At 48.8% G+C, this 20,715-nt stretch overlaps 1 protein-coding gene across 1 annotated transcript in view; it reads right to left on the reverse strand.

Moving 5' to 3' along the window:
- The window catches only part of SIAH3 (siah E3 ubiquitin protein ligase family member 3), a 52,450-nt gene extending 35,128 nt beyond the window's left edge, over positions 1-17,322 (reverse strand). The window contains exon 1 of the mRNA XM_075491990.1: positions 17,188-17,322. Coding sequence (XP_075348105.1) covers positions 17,188-17,322 — 135 coding nt within the window. The remainder of the gene's footprint in view (positions 1-17,187) is intronic.
- Between the last annotated feature and the right edge of the window lie 3,393 nt (positions 17,323-20,715).

A 20,715-nucleotide genomic window follows, 5' to 3' on the forward strand; every position in this document is an offset into this window, starting at 1 on the left:
AGAACCCCCTGAAGATCACTGAGCTGACAAGTTTTTTTATTTGCTGCGTGACATTAGGACATTTTCTATGAGAATTAAACCCCTCCTGTAATTAAACCCCCGAGACTGGCTGGTTGTACTGCAGACACTGCAATTTCAGCCTCTGCTTCAGCTCTGGGAACTCATCGTGCTTGGGACTGAATGAGGACACTACCTCATGACACTATCTAAGTGTAGTGACACTACACTTGTGCATGGGGGACCACCAAGAAAACCCAAAGTGATGAAGAGCATTTCTGTTTATCAGTGAAGATAATGCTGATGAATCACAGAATCACAGAATCACAGAATCATATAGGTTGGAAAAGACCTTTAAGATCATCGAGTCCAACCATAAACCTAACACTGCCAAAAACCACCACTACACCATGTCTCTAAGTACCTCATCCAAACGTCCTTTAAATACCTCCAGGGATGGCGACTCAACCACTTCCCTGGGCAGTCTGTTCCAATGCTTGATAACCCTCTCGGTGAAGAAAAATTTCCTAATATCCAGTCTAAACCTCCCCTGGCGCAACTTGAGGCCATTTCCTCTTGTCCTATCACTTGTTACCTGGGAGAAGAGACCGACCCCCACCTCTCTACAGCCTCCTTTCAGGTAGTTGTAGAGAGCGATGAGGTCTCCCCTCAGCCTCCTTTTCTCCAGGCTAAACAGTCCCAGCTCCCTCAGCCGCTCCTCATCAGACTTCTGCTCCAGACCCTTCACCAGCTTCGTTGCCCTTCTCTGTACGCGCTCCAGTACCTCAATATACCTCTTGTAGTGGGGGGCCCAAAACTGAACACAGTATTCGAGGTGCGGCCTCACCAGTGCCGAGTACAGGGGCACAATCACTTCCCTAGTCCTGCTGGCCACGCTATTTTTGATACAGGCCAGGATGCCATTGGCCTTCTTGGCCGCCTGGGCACACTGCTGGCTCATATTCAGGCGGCTGTCAACCAACACCCCCAGGTCCTTCTCTGCCAGGCAGCTTTCCAGCCACTCTTCCCCAAGCCTGTAGCGTTGCATGGGGTTGCTGTGGCCCAAGTGCAGGACCTGGCACTTGGCCTTGTTAAACCTCATACAATTCACCCCAGCCCATCGATCCAGCCTGTCCAGGTCCCTCTGCAGAGCCTGCCTACCCTCCAGCAGATCAACACTCCCACACAACTTGGTGTCGTCTGCAAACTTACTGAGAGTGCACTCGATCCCTTCGTCCAGATCATTGATAAAGATGTTAAACAGAACTGGCCCCAACACCGAGCCCTGGGGAACACCGCTTGTGACCGGCCGCCAACCGGAGTAAACTCCATTCACCACCACTCTCTGGGCCCGGCCGTCCAGCCAGTTCTTTACCCAGCGAAGAGTACACCCGTCCAAGCCATGAGCAGCCAGTTTCTCCAGGAGAATGCCATGGGAAACCATGTCAAAGGCTTTACTGAAGTCTAGATAGACAACATCCACAGACTTCCCCTCATCCACTAGGCGGGTCACCTTATCATAGAAGGAGATCAGGTTGGTCAAGCAGGACCTGCCTTTCCTGAACCCATGCTGGCTGGGCCTGATCCCCTGGTTATTCTCTACATGGCGTGTGATAGCACTCAGGATGATCTGCTCCATCAGCTTCCCCGGCACCGAGGTCAGGCTAACAGGCCTGTAGTTCCCCGGGTCCTCCTTCCGGCCCTTCTTGAAGATGGGTGTCACATTCGCTAATCTCCAGTCAGCAGGGACTTCCCCAGTTAGCCAGGACTGCTGGTAAATGATGGAAAGGGGCTTGGTGAGCACATCTGCCAGCTCCTTCAACACTCTCGGGTGGATCTCATCAGGCCCCATAGACTTGTGAGTGTCTAAGTGGTGCAGCAGGTCACTCACCATTTCCCCCTGGATAATGGGGGCTCCAGTCTGGTCCCCATCCCTATCTTCCAACTCCAGGGGCTGGGTACCCATAGAACATTTGGCCCTGCTAATAAAGACTGAGGCAAAGAAGGCATTAAGTACCTCAGCCTTTTCCTCATCCTTGGTCACTGTGTTTCCTCCCACATCTACTAGGGGCTGGAGATTCTCCTTAGCTCTCCTTTTGCTGCTAATGTATTTGAAGAAGTGTTTTTTGTTGTCTTTTATAGCAGCAGCCAGACTGAGCTCTAGCTCAGCTTTGGCCCTTCTAGTTTTCTCCCTGCACAGCCTCGCTACACCCCTGTAGTCCTCCTGAGTTGCCCGCCCCTTCTTCCAGAGGTCATAGACTCTCCTCTTTCTCCTCAGTTCGAGCCAGAGCTCTCTAGTCAGCCAGGCCGGTCTTCTTCCCCGCCGGCTCGTCTACTCCCACACATTTATTTTTTTATCGAGCCATTGGTGTGGTGAAGCCTAGATGATTTATGATTGACCCCCAAGGGTTTTGCCTTTGCTAGGGAAAAGCACTGAGGTTGCTGCACTGACACACACACCTTTCCAAAGCAGTACCTTCAACCTTGACCTAGGTGGCTGAATTTTACTTTGGATGGAAGCTGAAAGTAAAAGGTGCCTACTCTGCTGTCTTTGTTAGGGAAAAAGGCAAGACGTTGGTGCAGATCTGCCCCAAAACCCCAATGCAGGATGACAAGGGAGGTTAGGGAGGCTGCACATGCCTTGTGGTGTCTACCTCAGACCATTGTCTTCTGCCCACCTCTGCCTACTCCCGCGGTCCCAGGTGGAGTGGACATCCTCCGCTTCCCTCCTGAAGGCAGGCAGGAATGCGTGCTGCATAATGCTGAGGCAGCATGGTTGCTTCATTCCCTCTTAGTGGTGGCTGCATATTAACTGTGGATTAATGAGCCCTCCAAGTATTACTTTACGCTCCTAAAATGCTTTATATTTTCTACTTACAGTATAATCATCATTAAGGGATTAAGGTAAAAAAATAATAAACTTAGGTGGCTATAATAGAGCTTCAGCATCCTTGTTTTGGGTCTTAAATATTTACAGCCCGACTGTGAGACCAGAAGAGCACATCCCCCCAACCTCATTGACACCAAAAGGATCGGCGGCTTCACAGTGTTTATGGCAACAGCACATAAGTTGCACAACAGCACACATACAGCAGCTTAACCTACAGCAGGAGATTTGACTCTTTTGGCCTCCATCCCAAACCACCTAACTGATGTCAGAGAACATCGTCCCCCACCTCGTTTACAGAGAGAGAAACCAAAAGCATAGGCGCCTGCAGAGCATCCCAGCTAGCTGATCCCCCCTGCGGCTCCAGCGGCACGATGGACCACTGCAGCACGGGGATGTGCCCGTCAGGTTTGGAGGCAGATAAACCCCAACGCCTCGGCAGGATGCTGCAGTGAACAGATCCTGTCTCCTGCAGGGCTTATTAGTTCAGGCACAGCACCCGCCTAATGCAGCTATTTATCCACGAGGCTCAGCCTGGCTCCTATCCAGCCTCTGCTGCATCTCCGCTCCGTCCTTTCTCACACCCCAGCTCCTGGGGCGAGCAGGGCAGGCGTCGGGCAGCCTGCCAGTGCTGTTGGTGAGCTCAAAGGCTGCGTTTCTACGTGGTAGAAACTGCAAAAAGCAGTTTTGGGTACAGAGGTAATCACAGCAAACTCTCTGTCACCGTTAGCTGGAGCCTGGGCTCAGAGCGTTGGGTCAGTCATCACTGAGTGCTCTCCAGAGAGCTCAGCCTGATTTTGCCCGTGAACTTAGGAACAGATGCTCACCGGATGGGTCTTGGGGAAGTCTGGTGATACCCAGCAAAAGGTAGGGCTGTTCCCCACCAGGGAAACAAATTATCCACAAAACTGGACTTAGGCTGTAGGACTTCTCAGCTGCGGAGGGCTGGACTAGGTTCTTGCTCATCTTCCAACGCTCAGCTATTTGCAAACACCAGGTGGCACAGGTCTTACTGGAGTGCTTGAGCTGTAATTACGGGTCAGCCAGGACTGGAGTTGGCTGCAACCCACTGAGTGACTTGCCTGTAGAGAGCATCAAGGTCCTTTTCCATGAATAACAACTCAGAAGCTACTTGATCTGCAACTTTCTTCTATGTTGTAAAAGTCAAGAAGCAAAAGTTACTATTACAAAAAACGCTGAAAGGCTGCTTTCGGCATCAATTAATTTTCCCTATGAGTGAGTAAAGAAAAGGTCTTCCCCTCCCCAACATCTGCTTCATCAGACTGAGTTCTCTTGCTATAGGCTGTTGATTGGCCTCTGGCAAATTAAAGTTGCTTTAGTTAAAGCAGCAAATCGGCAAAATACCCAGACGCAGCCTGGATTTATTTGCGAACTGGGATGTTGTTTTCTAATCACTGGCTTATTATTAAAAAATCATTAAAAGCTTAAAAAATATTAAGAGATACCTCCCCAGTAAGCTCGTGTTTAGCTGCAACACAAAATTATCTCCAGTTGCCTTGTGAAGCTTCTGGAGATTAAGCTGGCTTCAGATCTGTTTTCTGATAGTGCCTTCATCTTTTACCAACAGCCTGAAAGAAAATTCAGTCTTTATAATCAGTTATTTACAAACCAGTGGTTATGTTTGTGCAACCTTGCATGACCTTAACATTTTTGAGTCTCTTTTTTAAAATATTTTCTATGGCAGAAGAAACACAGTAAACGTTTTGTGCTATTTTTAAAGCTGTATTATTTCCTATATGATTTAGAACCTTGAGATTCCAGGCAGGAATTGTAATTGGACAAAAGATTCCAGTTTGGCTGTAAGATTCCAGTTAGGCTGTAAGGCGGAAACCAGATGAAGCAATGGTGAATTACTGCAAGCATTTGTGTCTATTTTCCTGCCACACTTTAAATCTTGACCTAGACGTAACCATGAATTGTCTGCAAGTAAACACACCCCTATTTATAAGGAACGTGCTCCTGCTGTTTTGCTGCCTTCTTTGAGTTTGCATTCTGCCAAGGTTGGCATGTGGCTGTGGAAAACATGTCTTTTCACCCACTCCCAAAAGCACAGATAATGAGAGGTCTAAACCTGTCTTGAGGCAACTATTTATACGCGATACTGCTTGACTCAACAGGGGTAAAGAGGTCCCCAAAACATGTTTGCCAGAATGATGGCAGAGAGGAAACTAAATGAGCCAGACAAGCCCCTGACCACATCACAGCTATTTTGTAGGAATGCGAGGAAAGAAAATGAAACGTGAACATCTTCCCCCAAACCAATAAACCTTAAACACCAGCAAAACGTTTTTCAAGGACCGATGCCTCAGACTCCTGTCAGATATCCTCTGGTGAAGCTTGCTAGGGTGGCCTAGGACATTCCTGATCCCAGTGCCTGCACGGCCACTGCTGGGAGTCAAGTTCCCACAGCCAAGGCAGCAAAGAGTAAAATGTGCCTGCATTTCAGCTGCCTCTTCAGTCTGACATACTAATGCAAACTCTTAATAAACCCACAAAGGCCTGTGAAATGGGTTGGGGGTGGCGTGAGGACCAAGCTTTACCTGCCCCTCTGCTGCCCCTGCACCAGGGCAATGACAGCTTTTAAGGGACCAACAAAGTCATGTGGGATGGCAATATTTTAAGCTGCCCCAACAAAATACAGGTCACCCACAGACTTCCATACTGCAAACCACGAGCTGGCCTAAAACTGCTGGGTAAATCAGCATTTCCTCACCTCTAGTGATGCTATCTCATCCTAAGTCACCAAAATCTGTGTAGCACCTCTGGCTTTCACTGATCAAAGATAGACAGAAAAAGAGACTCCATCGAGCCTGGGAGCAGACCCAGAATCCAGGCAGGGAACAGAAATTACACTACCTAAGTAGCTACTCTCTGCTACTTGTACCTCTTTACACAGCTAATTAACACAGCTCGCACACCAGAAAGCAGGTCTGAAGCATTAGGGATCCTGCCGTAGGGGGAAGGTAATCATGAAGCAGTTAATTGAATAAACCCAGGGAAAGTTTGTTCTGCTGGCAGCCATCCCATAAGGAGAATGAAAGGCCGATTTGTCCAAGTGGATTATTCGCTCCACGTGACTTGCTCCACGTTATTTGCTCCACTCAGCGCTCTTTAGGAACATGTTTACCCTTGTGCCACGGTGCAGAGTCTTTTCCGATAGATGTTAAACAATCTGTCCTCTCCCCTTCAGAGTTTATTTTGTATTGCTTGTAATTACCAATAAGGGTGCTTATCCCAAAGCATATTTTGAAGTACGTCTTGCTGTCCTTTGCCATCCCTCATCTGCCACAGTGACCTCCTTTCCAATCCAGACTGATTTCATTAGCCAGTAGTAACCCTGGGCTTTGGACTACCATAAGGATTTGCACTTCTGACGAGTTTCAATTACCAGCTACTTGTTTAACTGGTATAGCTCCATACTTTTTCACTGGTGTCAGTCTCCTGTGCTGATCTGGATTCCTGAGTGTGTCCCACATGTCTGCCTGGCTGCCTTCTTCACTGTTTTCAGATACGTCTTTCAGATACGACTTGGTCATTGTTGACGCAAACATTCGATGATTGCTCTTGAGACCCTTATACTGCTGCACCCTTCCTTGCACACCAAGCTCTGTTTTTATGTAGGGTTGCAGGGTCAGAACAATTCAGGTGAGAGAGAACCTCTGGGCATTGCGTTGTGCAGTCCCTGCTCAAAGGACAGTCAACTGCAAAGACAGGTCAGGTTTCTCAGGGTCCCATCAAGCTTATAAAATCTCCAAGGATGCAGATGGCAGAGCCTCTCTGGGCAGCCTGTGCTAGTGCCTCACCACTCCCATGAGAAGGACTTTTTGCCTCATACCTGGTCAAAATATCCCTTGTTTCAGCTGATGTCTGGCTCTTCCTATTCTGGGAAGAGCCTGGCTCTGTTTTCTCTATACAGTCTCATTAGTTAACTGTAGGCAGCAATTCCCTTCTCTTCTCCAGGCTGAGAAGGCACGGCCCTCTGCCTCTCCTCCTCCATCCTCTGCTCCAGCCTCCTGACCAGCTTGGTGCCTCTCACTGGGCTTGCTCCTCTGTGTCAATGCTTTTCCTGTGGTGAGGAGCCCCAGATGGGGCTCGATACTCTGGATGTGGTCTCACAAGTGCCAAGCAGAGGGTAATAATCATTCACCTGGACCTGCTGGTTACACTCCTGCTAACGCAGCCCAGGATGAGGTTGTCCTTTGCCACAAGAGCACATTGCTGGTTCACTTTTAGCTTGTCCACCGGGACCCCAAGGCTTTTTCTGCAAAGCTTCTTACTATCCACTCAGCTTCCAGCCTGCACTGTTGCATGGGGTTATTCTGTCCCTGATACATGACCCTATATTTACCTTTGTCCCTCTGTCTTACCTGGCAATGGTGACAGCATCCATGGTCTATTCGGTTGCTTTGCCTGAAATTCTCTGTTGTCAATTAGTCCAGAAAGTTATTCCCTACTTTTTTCTTGATGGGAAGTTCCTTCTAGCAGAAATAAATTGAAAGCTCTCACCCTGCAGTTATGTTGCCAGACCTTTTTTGCTATATCTGAAATCTCCCTCAAAACTTGCTTTTGGGAAGTGGAAGGAAGATTGTCTTACCTGAACCTGTGTAAAACAGTAGTGAATATAATACTTATTATTACTGTGCCCAAACTTTCTGGATTTATCTTAAGGAGACAATTATCCTGATTGGGTTTTCTTTTGCATAAGTCAAAGGAACTGTAGGGTATCAGTGGGGTTCATTTCATCTAACTTCAGCTAGATGAAAATGACATATCCATCCCAAGCTGATCTTCTGGCTTCCTTGATTGTCAGTGGCAAGAAAGACAGTCTTCCTTTGAAGACAATTCATCTCACTGATCCTAGACTCCAAAAGACGTTGCATCTCAGAGATGTCCTCAGCTCTCAGGTAGTACAAGTGGGGAACTCACAATACTGCCCCACAAGCAAAGCCTGGCCCCACTGGTCTGTCCTGTGCCTTTTCATACTATGGGGGTCCAACCAGCAGAGATAACATATCCCTGCGTGCAACCAGGCATCCTCATCTGAGCAGACATTGCAATGCAGCAGCGAGACATCCAGGCTTCCAGGCTCTCTACCCTATTAAAGAGGAAGATGTCTTCAATCTGCCCTGTGCTCTTCAAAAGAGATGGATAAGTTTGCTGGACTCCAGCAGGTTTTTTATATGGTCTTTTGCTGGATCAAGTTTGATAATTTTTAGAATAAGTATGTCTGAATAAGGGTCTGATCCTGCAAAACTTACATATTTTTGAATCTGTGCACATGCTTGACACTGAACCCCTGAGTGGCCTTGCTGAGTTCAGGGCGTTACCGTGATCACCGCACTTGCTGCCATCCTGCCATTTCCATTTCAGCCTCTCATTCCTGCAAAGCTTGAAGGTGACCTTAACCATCCCCTTACCCCAGCTGCCCTACGTAATCCTTGTGTGGTGGTTATTTACTCCATTTTCACACTTATTACTTTGCTTATTTTCCACATGGCAGTCCCTAAGAGTGGAAGAACATTTTCATCCTCTGCTGATGTGGTTTTCTGCTCCGTAGCAGCCGCCTCCTTGCTCATCTATAGTGTTTGTTTTCTGCACAAGGGGACGTTACTGATTTCATCTTTTACTGATTCATTTATGCTCCATTTCTCTGTTTCTCTTTCCATTTCAGCTGGCACTTGATGTGAGAGAGTGTGTGATCTTGTGTTTAAGATATTCAAAGGACCTGTGTCTCTTCTCTACCACACATTTCCCAGGGCTTGATGGGCAATTCGCCAACCACTCTGGAGCTTAATATTTCCATGTGTAAAATACCAGTAACATCACTAAAGCTGTGCAGATTATTTATTTTTTACTGGGGAGGCCAATCTGGAAGGAAAAGGGATTTCAGTTTGGATCAGCTCAGAATGAAATTGCTCTAGAAGAAAAGACTAGAACCAAAAGCACTACATCTGGTATGGAAATAACTCATTAATTCCTTTCCAAAGTTGTTTCAAACATTTCTACCTTTTAAAAAAAGTACACCAAAATAAACACGCAAAGTACTCGGAGGTCTCTGCCGTTGTCCCCCAGTGACACTTTCATGTCGTTGCTGAGACTAAAGGGGAGCTAAAGATAAATCCATTAATGTTATGTAAGATGCTCAGAAATGCCTCTAAATAAATAAAGAAGTGCTTCAAATTGTACACTGTATATGTGTCAGGCAATTCATCGGCAGTGCCGGGATGCTCTTTCCTCTTTGGAGGAGAACACTGTGGGAGAGCCAAGCAGGAGTATTGCAGGTGGCTATTAGCAGCAGGTCACCCAGAGCAATTTTCAGGAGATCTCCATGCACTGCTGAAATTTTGCCATTCAGCACAGCCCTCAGTAATCCCTAGGGGTAAGAGCTTTGTGGAAGGTTGTGAAAACCAGCTGAGGCCACTGTCCTGCCCAGCTGCTTGCTCCTGCAGCGTGGAAGCAGAAGGGACGTATGCCTGCTTCGGCAGTGCACACACCAGACTGCCAGCTTAAATCCCTGCTGAAAGTGGATTTGCACCACCATACCGAAGCAGAGGGAAGATATCCTCTTTTGCCAGCACTAGTGAATGGATCGTGATCGTGGCTCACTGCGCTGGGTGGACAACAGGTGTCCGTGGCACCTCCAGCTGGACCTGCCTGCTCAAGCCCCGATCCAGTGCATGATGGCAATTAGGCTTTGCAGGCACGTAAGACACTTGGCTTCCTCGCCAGCTGCATCAGCGAGTCGTGACAGCAACGTTTCACTGCTTTTTGTAGCTCTCCTTGTCTTGGTGGAGACCATTTTAAAGTAGAACTTCATCTATCAATAGGTAAATTGGTGGCACCGAACAAGCTGCGGATTGAATGATTGTGATTTCTTCTGAAAGAGCTTAGAGAAAAATAAGAGATCCAAAGTGTAGTGAAATTAGTGATGTTTTCCTTTCAGCAGGAGTAAAAAAAGGCCAAAATTAGGTTATTGAACAGATAAGGAGAATCTTTTGCTTTAAGACTTTGGTATAGCAGGGAATGGGCAGGATGAGGAGGAACAATAGCATAGAAGAAAAGGCACTTAATGAAAAGAGACAAGCTATGGAAAGAAAGAAAAATAATGCATTCTGACAAGGTGTTTAATGTCTCAACATCCATGCTTTCCATTTCCAAATAAAGCATGTACATTTGTGGGCTGGGAAGTTGCTCCCACTTCCAGAAGGACCCAAGTGGAGAACTCAGGCTCAGGCTCTCCCCAGCTCCATCAGAAGCTGGACCCAGGTCGGCTGAATGTGGTGGCTGAGTTCTGCTCACCTGTTACAAAAATCACACCAAAAGCAGGCTCAGCATATTGCCTAAACCGTTCAGCTCTCCCAAGCAATTCTCTCCTTTTTGTGGTGCGTGCACCTCCTGGCACCCACCTCCAGCAGCCCCAAGGAGGACCACAGCTCTGCACCGTGCTGTGCCATGCCATGTGTGCCAGTGCCAATGCCACCGAGAGGTGCTGAGGGCAGCCCGTCACGGTCATCGCTCCCATGGTCATCGCTCCCACCACGCCGGGGGAGCAGCGGTCCTCGCCACCCCAGCCTCCTGCAGCCAGAAGAGCGTGGCTGTGTCTCCCATGCTCCTCGCTACCTCGCTCCCTCCCCAGTAAAGCTGGGTAAAGACTGTCTCCCCCACACTCCCCCTGATGAAATTCTTGCAGGATTCAGTTTTTTCCCTCTTCTGCACCAGGCTGAGAGACGCTGATTACCCACTGTGATGGGAAGGCTCTGGGGGTGCCAGGGGCGACACCCAAAGTCTCGGCTCTGAGCCAGGCAGGACAAGGATTATGGTCTTTCTATGGTGTAGGAAGCACCGAAGCCCTGGGCAGACAGGGCACAGCCACAGCAGCTCCTTTCCCTTGCTTTACCGGAGCTTTTCAGGATCTGCTGTGCTTCCTTTAAACTCAATTTCTTGGATTACTTAAGAACCTCAGATTCTTAGTAATCTCAGAGACTGAAGTCTCTGAGAAAAAAAAGGAAGTTTCTAAGTGCTCGCAGCTAGGTGTGCTGGGAGGTCTTTGGTACCAGGAGAGCATCTTAAAGATTAAACAAGAATTTATACTCTGTAAATTCTGACTTTGAGGCAAAATTCACGATGCCTGGCAACCTGGCCTGGGACTTTTTAACATCTGAGCCTTGCAGGACCATGCTCAGTGCTTGGCTTCTCTACTGAGGCAAGCAGCAATGTGTGCTAATTAATGCCAGTTGTGGGAATGTCCCAGTGTGACTTACATCTGCTGGGAAGCAGACTGAGACCTCACCGCTCATTTCGTATAACCAAGGCTTATATTAAAACATCCCTCTTTCCTCTGCACCCCATGTGCTAGCCACGGCAATTGCTTTGGGGCAGTGTTTCTCCCGAGGGAGGTATCTGGGCTGTTATGTCTAGCCCAAAGGGCTGCACTGAGAAATTCTTGATATACTGAGCTGCACCAGAGTGGGTGGGTTAGAAAGCAATATGTGGTGGTGTCTGATGGCTACCCCTCACCCTGCTGTCAAACACCCTGTCAAGGGGAGAGGCATTTCTCTAAGATTATAATAACGGCGCAGTCTCCCATTGATAACATCTGACTTGAAACGTCCTGCAACCAGGCCGGATTTATTGTTGAAATTCACCCTCAAAATCAAACGTGGGTAGGAAAGGACTCAATGCTCACCCACTCTATCCCACCTCCGGAGCTGCAGCATGAGAGGCAGCGCCAGTTGACGGCCATAATTAATTTTCCACAGTGGGTTTGGGGTGGGAGAGGGGGAGAAGGAAGCCGGAGCGTATTAACACAGAAAGTTCTGAGACGGCGGCTCTTCCCGTCCCTCTCCCTCTGCCAAGGAGATGCTGTAATTGATATTCTGGAAGACCACGCTGGAGCTCGGAGCTGCCCTGCTTTGCAGTGCACTTGGAGCAAAGCCCATGCCACCCTGCTCACCCATGCCATGGTCCTGTGGATTGTGCAGGTGCGTGGGTCTGCGAGCTCAAGGTTAATGGGTTATGGGAGAGGGGAGCTCCGGGGACCAGGCCACGGCAGCGACAGATGGAGAGCCCCCGGGGAGAGCTGCGGGAGCGTGCTCTGCCTCGCCTCCGCACAGCACCATTACGGTCACGTCTGCAGGCTGCTGTGGACGCACGGACGGAGGCTCCCAGGGTGCTCGTGATCAACTTGCTTTCCAGTTTTGCCCACTGAAACCCCTTCAAACAGAGGCAGGGCTGAAGGAGGGGTGGTAAAGCAGCGCTGCTTGCTGCCGTCCGCATCCCTACAAAAGGATTTGAAGGTCTGAGGTGCCCAGTGTTCATGCAGCCCTGGCCCACAGCTGGGATGGGACCCAGGTGCCTTGCCAAGAACCCGGGTTTGCAGGCAGCAGGGGGTTTTGCAGCCCCTCTCGCCGTGGCTATCACAGTCCTGCCGGACACTGGGGACAAACGCCACTTGGGCTCCCCAAATCACAGCCCTGCACAGGAGATTTGAGGGTGTCTGGGCTGAGGCGGTGACAGAAGCTGTCTGGGGGTTGTTAGCAGCAGGTTTCAGAGTCCCTCTCCTCCCTTGCACCAAATAAATAAATAAATCTCATGGGGGTATAATGCACCATAGCACTTTAATCCTGCTGGGGATGAAGTGGATTATAATGCTATTTGGCTGGCCACTGCACGCAGAGCCAAACTGTTATAACAGGATTCAAATCCCTTCCCTAACTCAGAGCAGATTTGCTTGTTGCTTTAAAAAACAGCTAGAAGGCAGCTTGGGTCCGTAAACCATGCTATGACCCTTTTTGAATATAAGATTGAACTATTTATGCTCTCCTTTAAATATGCTTCTTTTTGTAATTCAACAAGTTCCTTGAACTCCTGCAGAGACAGGGATGGGTGGTTTTTACAGGAACATTGTAAACACACTTTTTTACTCTTTACAAGAACATTTTTCACACTCTCCAAAGAGGTAAAGTTGCATGTAAAAGCTAGTAACTCCTTGAATGAAGAAGATCTGTTTTACCCAGCCATACACAGCACCTCGCAAAGCATCGGTGCCCGGCTGGGCTGTGATTGCACTGCAGTCCCCTGCCACGTACGGCTGGTTTTTGGGGCAGGGACGGACGCCAGCTAAGGAGCGAGGACACAGCCGCTCACCTTCGCCTTCTCCCCGGGGTGCAATTAGGAGTGCTGGGGGGCATTGCTATTAACAGGGGGAAAATGCAGAGGAAGTCACTGAGCCTCATCTCCTCAGGGACCAGCAAACCCTGCTCGTTTCTTACACACACGCAGAGCACCTTAAAACTTTCCCTGCACGCTGGGGCCTGCAGCCAGCAGCATGAGCGGTGCTCCTCTAATTAATATGTCCTTGAAGGGACCAACCGCTTAGGTGGGGAGATCCATTGCCTGGCTGTGCCTCTCCAAGGGGAGACATCAGGGTGACCATATGCTTGAAGGAAGACAGGTTACAAGGTAATGCATATAATACAATCGAGAACGAAGGTGACCTATAGGAGTGAGGTAAATATGTGATTTTCGCTGCTCGACAAGTGAATTTTGATCCCAGCGTAGCACCCCGTCATAAGGTGCTGCTGCCATGCCTGGGAAAGCTCATGGGAGGACAAAGAGCAGAAAGTGGCAAGAAGGACAAAGAGACTCCAAAACAACCCCCCCACACCCTATTCATACCCCTGCCAAACAGGCAAAACGGAGGGTAATGGTTGCAAAATTGTCTTTGCTTGTTTAGAGCTGCCTGTGTCAGCCTGTCGTGCACAGGGAAAATAGCAGCAGATCAATAGAGGTGTCTGTGCTGACACTCTTACCGTCTTCTCCTTTAAGATACACTGAATCGCTCATCAGCCTTCCCAGTTAATGAGCCTTTCAGTGGGAAGAAAGACATGGGTTTCTTTCTAAGCATGTGCTTCTCTGCCAACCTCCGGACCGCTCCTAAAGGAAGAGGCAAGTGATGGGCTCTGGTCATGGTCAGAGGTCTGGGCTGTGACTACGGTGAGAGCGTGCTGATACAACTTTACTGGAGGCCCCCCTTGGTCTAGCTATGGGTCTGTGACAGCAGAAGCTGGTGCAGCCTTTCCCTGGAGGGTACCAGGGCTCCCCTGCCCTCTGCAGCTCACCAAGTGCTTTACATGATGCCAAATCTCTGACACACATACGTGATCACCAACCATGGGTCCTCGGGGTGGGCTGGATCCCACCACCATCCCTGAGCACTCCCCTGGATGGAAGGGGTGAGAATTGAGGTCCTGCTGCAATTTTACTTTAATGGAGTTATGAACATTGGCACTGATTGAGGACCTGACCTATGTGAGGGATGTCAACATATGTAATCACACCAGAATATGATGCCTGTCATTTATCATTTGCACCAGTCAGCCAGGAGCCCCCTTGCCCGGGTGCTGTGGAGACACAAAATAAAATAATCCCTTTGCAAAGGGCTTACAACTTTAGAGTAAGCACAAACATTTAAGCCTTGAAGGGAAGGGAGACAAATGACATTGCTCCTAGCCCTTGTTTCCTAGCAGGCTTGTATTCATCGACCGCCAACCTTAATACAGTTTTCACTCCACTTGTCAATTGTTAAGATAGATTTGGGGGCTGTCAACAAAATGTTACAGTTGAAATGACCCAGCTAGAAATAATAGGCTATGAAACATCAAAGAAGTCATAACACTCTAAACCACCACAGAGGAATACATTCAGTCCTTTCATTTTTAATGGTCCCTCAGGTGTCATTTTGCGTATGGGACAGTTTTGGGGGGATTTCCCTGTCCCAGCTTCAGAAGTATCTGTGCCAGCTTGCTGGAGGGAGCAATCACAACCTCCCTGTGCATCCCCAGGGGAAAAATGGGCACCCCAAGAGGCAGGTTCATCTGACTTGTCTTTGATACCAGTTTTTGGACAAGGCACCTTGCCAGCTGGAGATGACCAACTTTCCACCACCAGATAAGAGCAGGTGGGGCGAGATGTCTCACTCGGAGACAGCTGGTTTCGGCCCGCAGGCTCCTGCTGCTTGCTGGCACTGGCAGGGGGGCACCGGTAGTGCTGTGCTGGGCACAAAGGGCTCCAACCCACTCGTCTCTTCTAGGTGCTGGCACAAAGCGGTGGTGCGTTCCTCACAGAGCTGGTGGGAAACCAAACTGAACACCTTGAGAGCAGATCAGTGCTAAAGCCCGCTGTATTTACCCAGCTGGATGCGAGCTGGGTAACTCCGGAGCACGTTCAAAGCATATTTCGCTTTACAGTCAGAGGGGTTTTTTTCAGAGCAGGGAGGTTTCTTGTCAGCTTGCCCCATCTACCTGTTGTCTCAACAGACCCGTGTGGGGAAACACGTGCCATCAGGTTCCCACTGCAATCCTATTGTGGGAGCTATTCCCACCCAGGTCAAGATGATGCTCACTGGGGCTTCACTGACACATCGGACCTTTTCCTAGAGGCTCCTATTTGTTTCAAAGAGAGTTTTGGATCCAGTGCCTACTTTCAAGAGCTGCCAAGACAGTACCGAGATTGCTTGTCTCTCTGCTAGGCTTTAGGTCTGATCAGTGAAGAACTTGGCCATGGGGAATTTTAATACAGTACAATGCCCTATGTGTTTAACAGAGAGGAACGGAAGCATCAACTTTTTTTGGTATGCTCAAAGGTAAAATGTTGCAGCTCCTACAACAGCAAATCTGCAGCTCGAGAGGACCTGAACTGATAAATTCAGGTCTAGTCCTAGATACCAGTGGAGCAGTCAGTGGACACCCCTCTGTGTGCTTATGGGATCTCATCAGACAGTGCCATCGGCACTGAAATTGTACTGTGACCTTTAATAACCTTTTTTCTGCTCAGTTTTTTTTTTTTTTTAATAATTAAAATTATGGATGAAAGTAGCAGGAGACAGTCACAAAAAAGGGGTCGAGCACAGAAGCATTCACTTACGAAATCTCCGCATGCACTTAGGAGCGCGGCTATTTCTTTTATCCGTTCGGATGGCCAGATCCTTTCAGATAATGACAGGGCTGCAGGTTTTTTAAATAGCTTGTGTCAGCAGGGGAACGCGATGCTGGGAGAGGCGAGCCCGCACCCGAGCGGTCCATGCCCTGGGAGCGCCTGCCCTGGCCAGCAGTGCTCGACGGGCTGAGCACAGCCTTGCGGGGAAACCCTCCCGGAGCTGGCACCCTGCTAGAAACAACCTCTCCCTGCCTAAGCGCAGCCTGAGACTGGAAATATAACTCTGGGAAATCTGCTTTTTTTTTGGGGGGGGGGGGGTGGATGCTGCTCTGAAGAAGGATTTATCCCATCAGCGGACACCCAGGGGGCCCGCGGTTCAGGAAAGATGCTCCCCGCAATCCCTCCGAGTTCCTCGTGGAAGCACCAGCAGAGCCAAAGATAAGTTGTCCTGAATTAATTTCATTCCTGAGCTTGTGTCAGGCTAGCAGGGTGGCATCGCAAGTCGGGTCCGCAAGGACTGCCCACAAAAGAGGAGTCACTTCGTTAAAGTTGGTCATTCACTACTCTGATAAAGTAATTAAAGCCTCCCAGTCGCTTTCTCCCCCTGCTGCTCCTTCTCTAGGTACAAACATCAGGGCTCTGGCATAGATGGAGCTGTTGACACTTTGTCAGTGAAAATCCAGAACCGTGCAAGTAAGAGAAATGTTTTGTGGGGACTATAAATAGTTTTGCATTAAGGCAAATTCCTTATTTCCTGCCTATTCTCCTGCTTATTTCCTGCGCGTTCTCCTGCCTAAAATAGACTCACCTTGCAAACGGCTTAAGGACAGAGGAATGCCTTCCGACTCCCCTCAGGAGACAGAAACTGCCTTTTTCCCAAAAAAAGCAAACAAGACCAGCAGCCAGAGACCCCTGCGCTGCCATCCCCCCTCTCCCCGCTCCCCACTGCTGGGCAGCAGACGGCTGGGCTTGGGTGTCATCCTGGGAGACCGCCCAGCATCCTTCCACCAAAAAGGGAGGTTAATTCATCCGACTAACTTTTGCAATCATTTTCTCCAGAGGCTTGCAACATGTGTGCTCAATTACACGGGTGAAAGGGATGAGGAAACTTTGGGGAGGGGGAGCAGCGACTTCCCACGATCGCTTGGAGCAGCGGGTTGCTTCCCCTTCGCTCCGAAGGGAATCGTGCAGCCAGACAATGCAAACATCCTCTCTACCAGGGCTGCAATGTGTTAACAGCACTCTCCCCTTGCTGCCACAGCATCGTTTCATTCCCTGCGGAGAAAGGCCGGCGGTGGCGGGGGGAGGACGAGAAGATGTCAGAAAAGAAAAAAATTTTAACTCACCTTCAGGCTGTGCGTTGGGTTGACGACGCAGACAAGTTGCCCGGCAGCTGAGAAAACCCTCTTTGCCTTGTAGTGCTGAAACCGCAGGTGAATAAGATCTAACACAGCCCCAAAGCACTGGGTGAAGAAAAGCATCACAACTTTTGGCGTTGCTGCTGCTGCTGCTGCTGCTGCTGCTGCTGGCGGTGGGCAGGGGAAGCGGCGAGAGAGCCCCTGAGTCCTTGAGCCCGGGGAGGGAGTGCAGTCGGTGAGAGCTACGCTCTGGCACGGCTTAGCATGCCTTCATATTCATCATCAAAATAAGACGGGAAGAGGCTTGCAGCAGCGGGGCGGCCAATGGAAAGGACAGAAATGTTATCCTTGAGGTCCGGAGACAGCCAATAACGGATGCCTCCCCTCCAGAAACTCCCTGATGAATTGAGCCTGGTGGAGAATGTATTATTGAACATTACCATACATCAGCACATTGCATTTATCTTGTGATTACAGCCAGTCATACGTAAGGCTGTGGAGATATGCAGGCAAAATTGATTGCTTAACGTCTCCATTTATTAATTGCCTTAATTTAACAAAAGAGCGCTCAGGTACCAAAGCTAAATGTAAGGCACCAGTGAAACTGTTAGAAAGTAGCAAAAATACATTAAGTAGACGATGTTTTACTGAGGGAGAAAAATCAAATATGCAAAGAGAGTTACAGTTCCTTGCAGGGGTTAAGCAGAAGTAGAGCTCACTATGTAAATAGCTTCATGTCTGTGCATTTGCAGGCTTCGATTTGGATTTTCACCACTCTGAAGTTTTCTAAATTTTATATTCTGCTACTTCACAAAGGTCCCAGCTCACAAATAACATTTCCCCCCACCACTAAAAACAGGAGAGGTCAGGTCTCAGGTCTGGTGTAACTTGGAATAACTCCACTTAAAGTCAGTGATGTTTTCCTGATTTACACTTGCCGGTGGATCAGGTCTGTTGGACACAAAACATGGTAATTACTGGATGCTGGAACTATGAGAGCATAAAAAGGCACAGAGCATGCTTCTAAAAATAATGAAATACATGATGCATGAGAGCACACACAGAGAGAAACTTGCACTGAGGGAAAAGTGGCTTCTAAATCAACAGAATAATTAAACATGCAGAAGGCTTTTGCTTGTCATTCATCTGCATATCAGTGGGCAGGAAATTACTAATTAGCCATTAGATTGTCCTAGGCATTAAAAAGGAATTAGGGAAGTGCAAGGAAAATAACATGCTTTTGCCTATTATTACCAGTGCGTATCTCTGTTGGTGGGCAGGGATCCTGTTCGAGCCATTGAGTCTCATTAAACTTGAGTCCCCATAACCAGGTTTTCCGGGAGGTGACTGCACCAAAGCAGCCGAGGGAATCGGAAAGCACATTCGTTTCATGGGACAATCCTGTGTGATATGTTGCTCTGCTTGTTAATAAATCAAAGAGGGTTAATTTAATTAGCTCTCTGCCAGAACTTCCTATCAGGGTACTATTTAGGCTTGCTAGCTAAGTACTCAGATGGCTTATTTAGCCTTGGTAATCCTTTTTCCCTTCAAAGCAGAACAGATAAAAGTAGCTTTTCTTTCTTTTTTTTTTTCCTTCTTTTTAAACGTGAGCCCCGCGGTGGGGGTGAGGCGGCTGCTCCGGACAGGGCAGCCCCCATACAGCGCGGGCTTCAGCCTGGGACCGGATTGTCACAACTGCCTCTTCCTAAAGCAATACTGCAATACTGGCTCTGCCAGACTGCAGAGAGCCTGTGCGTAAAAAAAAAAAAAAAAACAAACCATAAAAAAGGAGGCCTGAGTAGATAAATAAGTGGGAAATTGCGAATGCTGGAGCAGCTGACGACACCACCCCCCACCCCCCCAAAAAAACATTAAAGACGGGAGGAATATGTATCTCTCGGTTCTTAACATTTGCTTGTAAATGAGAACAGGAGATAATTTTTGCAGCGCTGAGAGACACTCTGAGAATATTTTCAGACAGACTTGAGGACAAGTGAGTGAATTGATTTGCTTAAATGTATCCTTTCCTCCGTTCCCAAAGTAACTGTGAGCATCCAGCTATTTATTATTTATTTCTTCCTGATTTGTAGCTGGTGGCTGCACAAACACTTTGTACCAGCAAATTTCAGTCTGCAAGTTATCAGGGCAAGTATTCTGCCATCAAAGCCTTAAACGAGCAAAAGGTCCTTACTATTTATGTTGGTTATCACCACCTACATCCCCTGGGATTATTTCTGTTTGACTGATGGACTCAACTGAATGCCCGGGCTTGGGGGGCACGACCACATCCGTGGGCAGCAGAGATGGCACCCTTCACCCCTGCTGTCCAGCCAGCCTCGGGGCTCTGGCGGTGCCACGGTCCAGCCCCCCTGAGACCCAGCTGCCTTCCTGGGCGGGCAGGAGAGGTGTCCCTGATGCCACAGGCACACAGGGACATCTTCAGCCTAAATATACATCCTGGCCACTGGGCTGGTATACAAAATGAGTTGTCGCTCTTTCAAAGAAAAGACCACCTTCAAGGGTGGGTGAGGGACCTTTGCAGTGCCCAAATCCCCATATGCATCTGTGCCCATCTCACGTTCTACATGTGACCTTCTGAGGAGCATGTCCCTGCCAGAAATATTTGTGGAAAAGGACAAAAACGAGTGCTCAGTGCACCTGAAGGTAACTCCTGCTCAGTGCATGAGTTCATGTTCATGGTGACACTTTTGGAAAATGCTTTATTGCCCGTGTTTTGTTGTTGTCCGTGTCCCAAGACCCACACGCAGTGCCCACTCACAGCATTTCAACACACGACTTAGCACCAGCTTGACAAGGGACTCTACATCCGCCAAGCTGCGGCAGCTGGCCATGCATGCAGCTTCGCTTGCAAGCAAAAGCTCAGCAGCGTGGTCTGCTGTGCGGGTGTGGATCCAGATCTTTCTTCTGCTTTCACACACAGGGGCTCTTGATCAGTGTAACTCCACTAATTTGAGTTCATGGTGGTCTCATCCAGGCTTGGGGATGCAAGGTCTGCTGCCCTACCTGGCCTCAAACCATGGAGCGGGTCCTCGAAGGTGTTATTTAGCTCTATGGATGCAGCCAGAGAGAGGAGGAACAAGTCCACGTGCAAGGGGCACTTGAGGAATCCCATTTAACTGCTGGTTGCAAATTGGTGACTGTAGCTGTTATTTCCAAGGTAGTTAATTCTGTAACATGCAAGTGTGGCGTGGCAAAAGGCCATAGGCTAAATCTTCATTAGGATGCAGATTCTGCCAGGTTAGCAGCTCTAGTGGCATCACCCTAATACGCATGGGATTATAATGCTCTAGCAGCTCAGCTGTTGGTGCGCCTGCGTCAGGTTAGCACGTTAATAGGATCAGCCAGACATAAAAACCGGCCACAGCGGCACTACCTTTCCAGTTTGCCCACTTTGCTTTCAGTCCAAGCTGCCGAGGTGAAAGGGAAACGCTCGTGGGAAACCGTGGCACCATGTGACTCGGCAGGACGACAGCCTGGGAGATGCATCGCTCAGTC

Source organism: Mycteria americana, chromosome 1 (genome assembly GCF_035582795.1).
Source record: "Mycteria americana isolate JAX WOST 10 ecotype Jacksonville Zoo and Gardens chromosome 1, USCA_MyAme_1.0, whole genome shotgun sequence".
NCBI classification, from domain to species: domain Eukaryota; kingdom Metazoa; phylum Chordata; class Aves; order Ciconiiformes; family Ciconiidae; genus Mycteria; species Mycteria americana.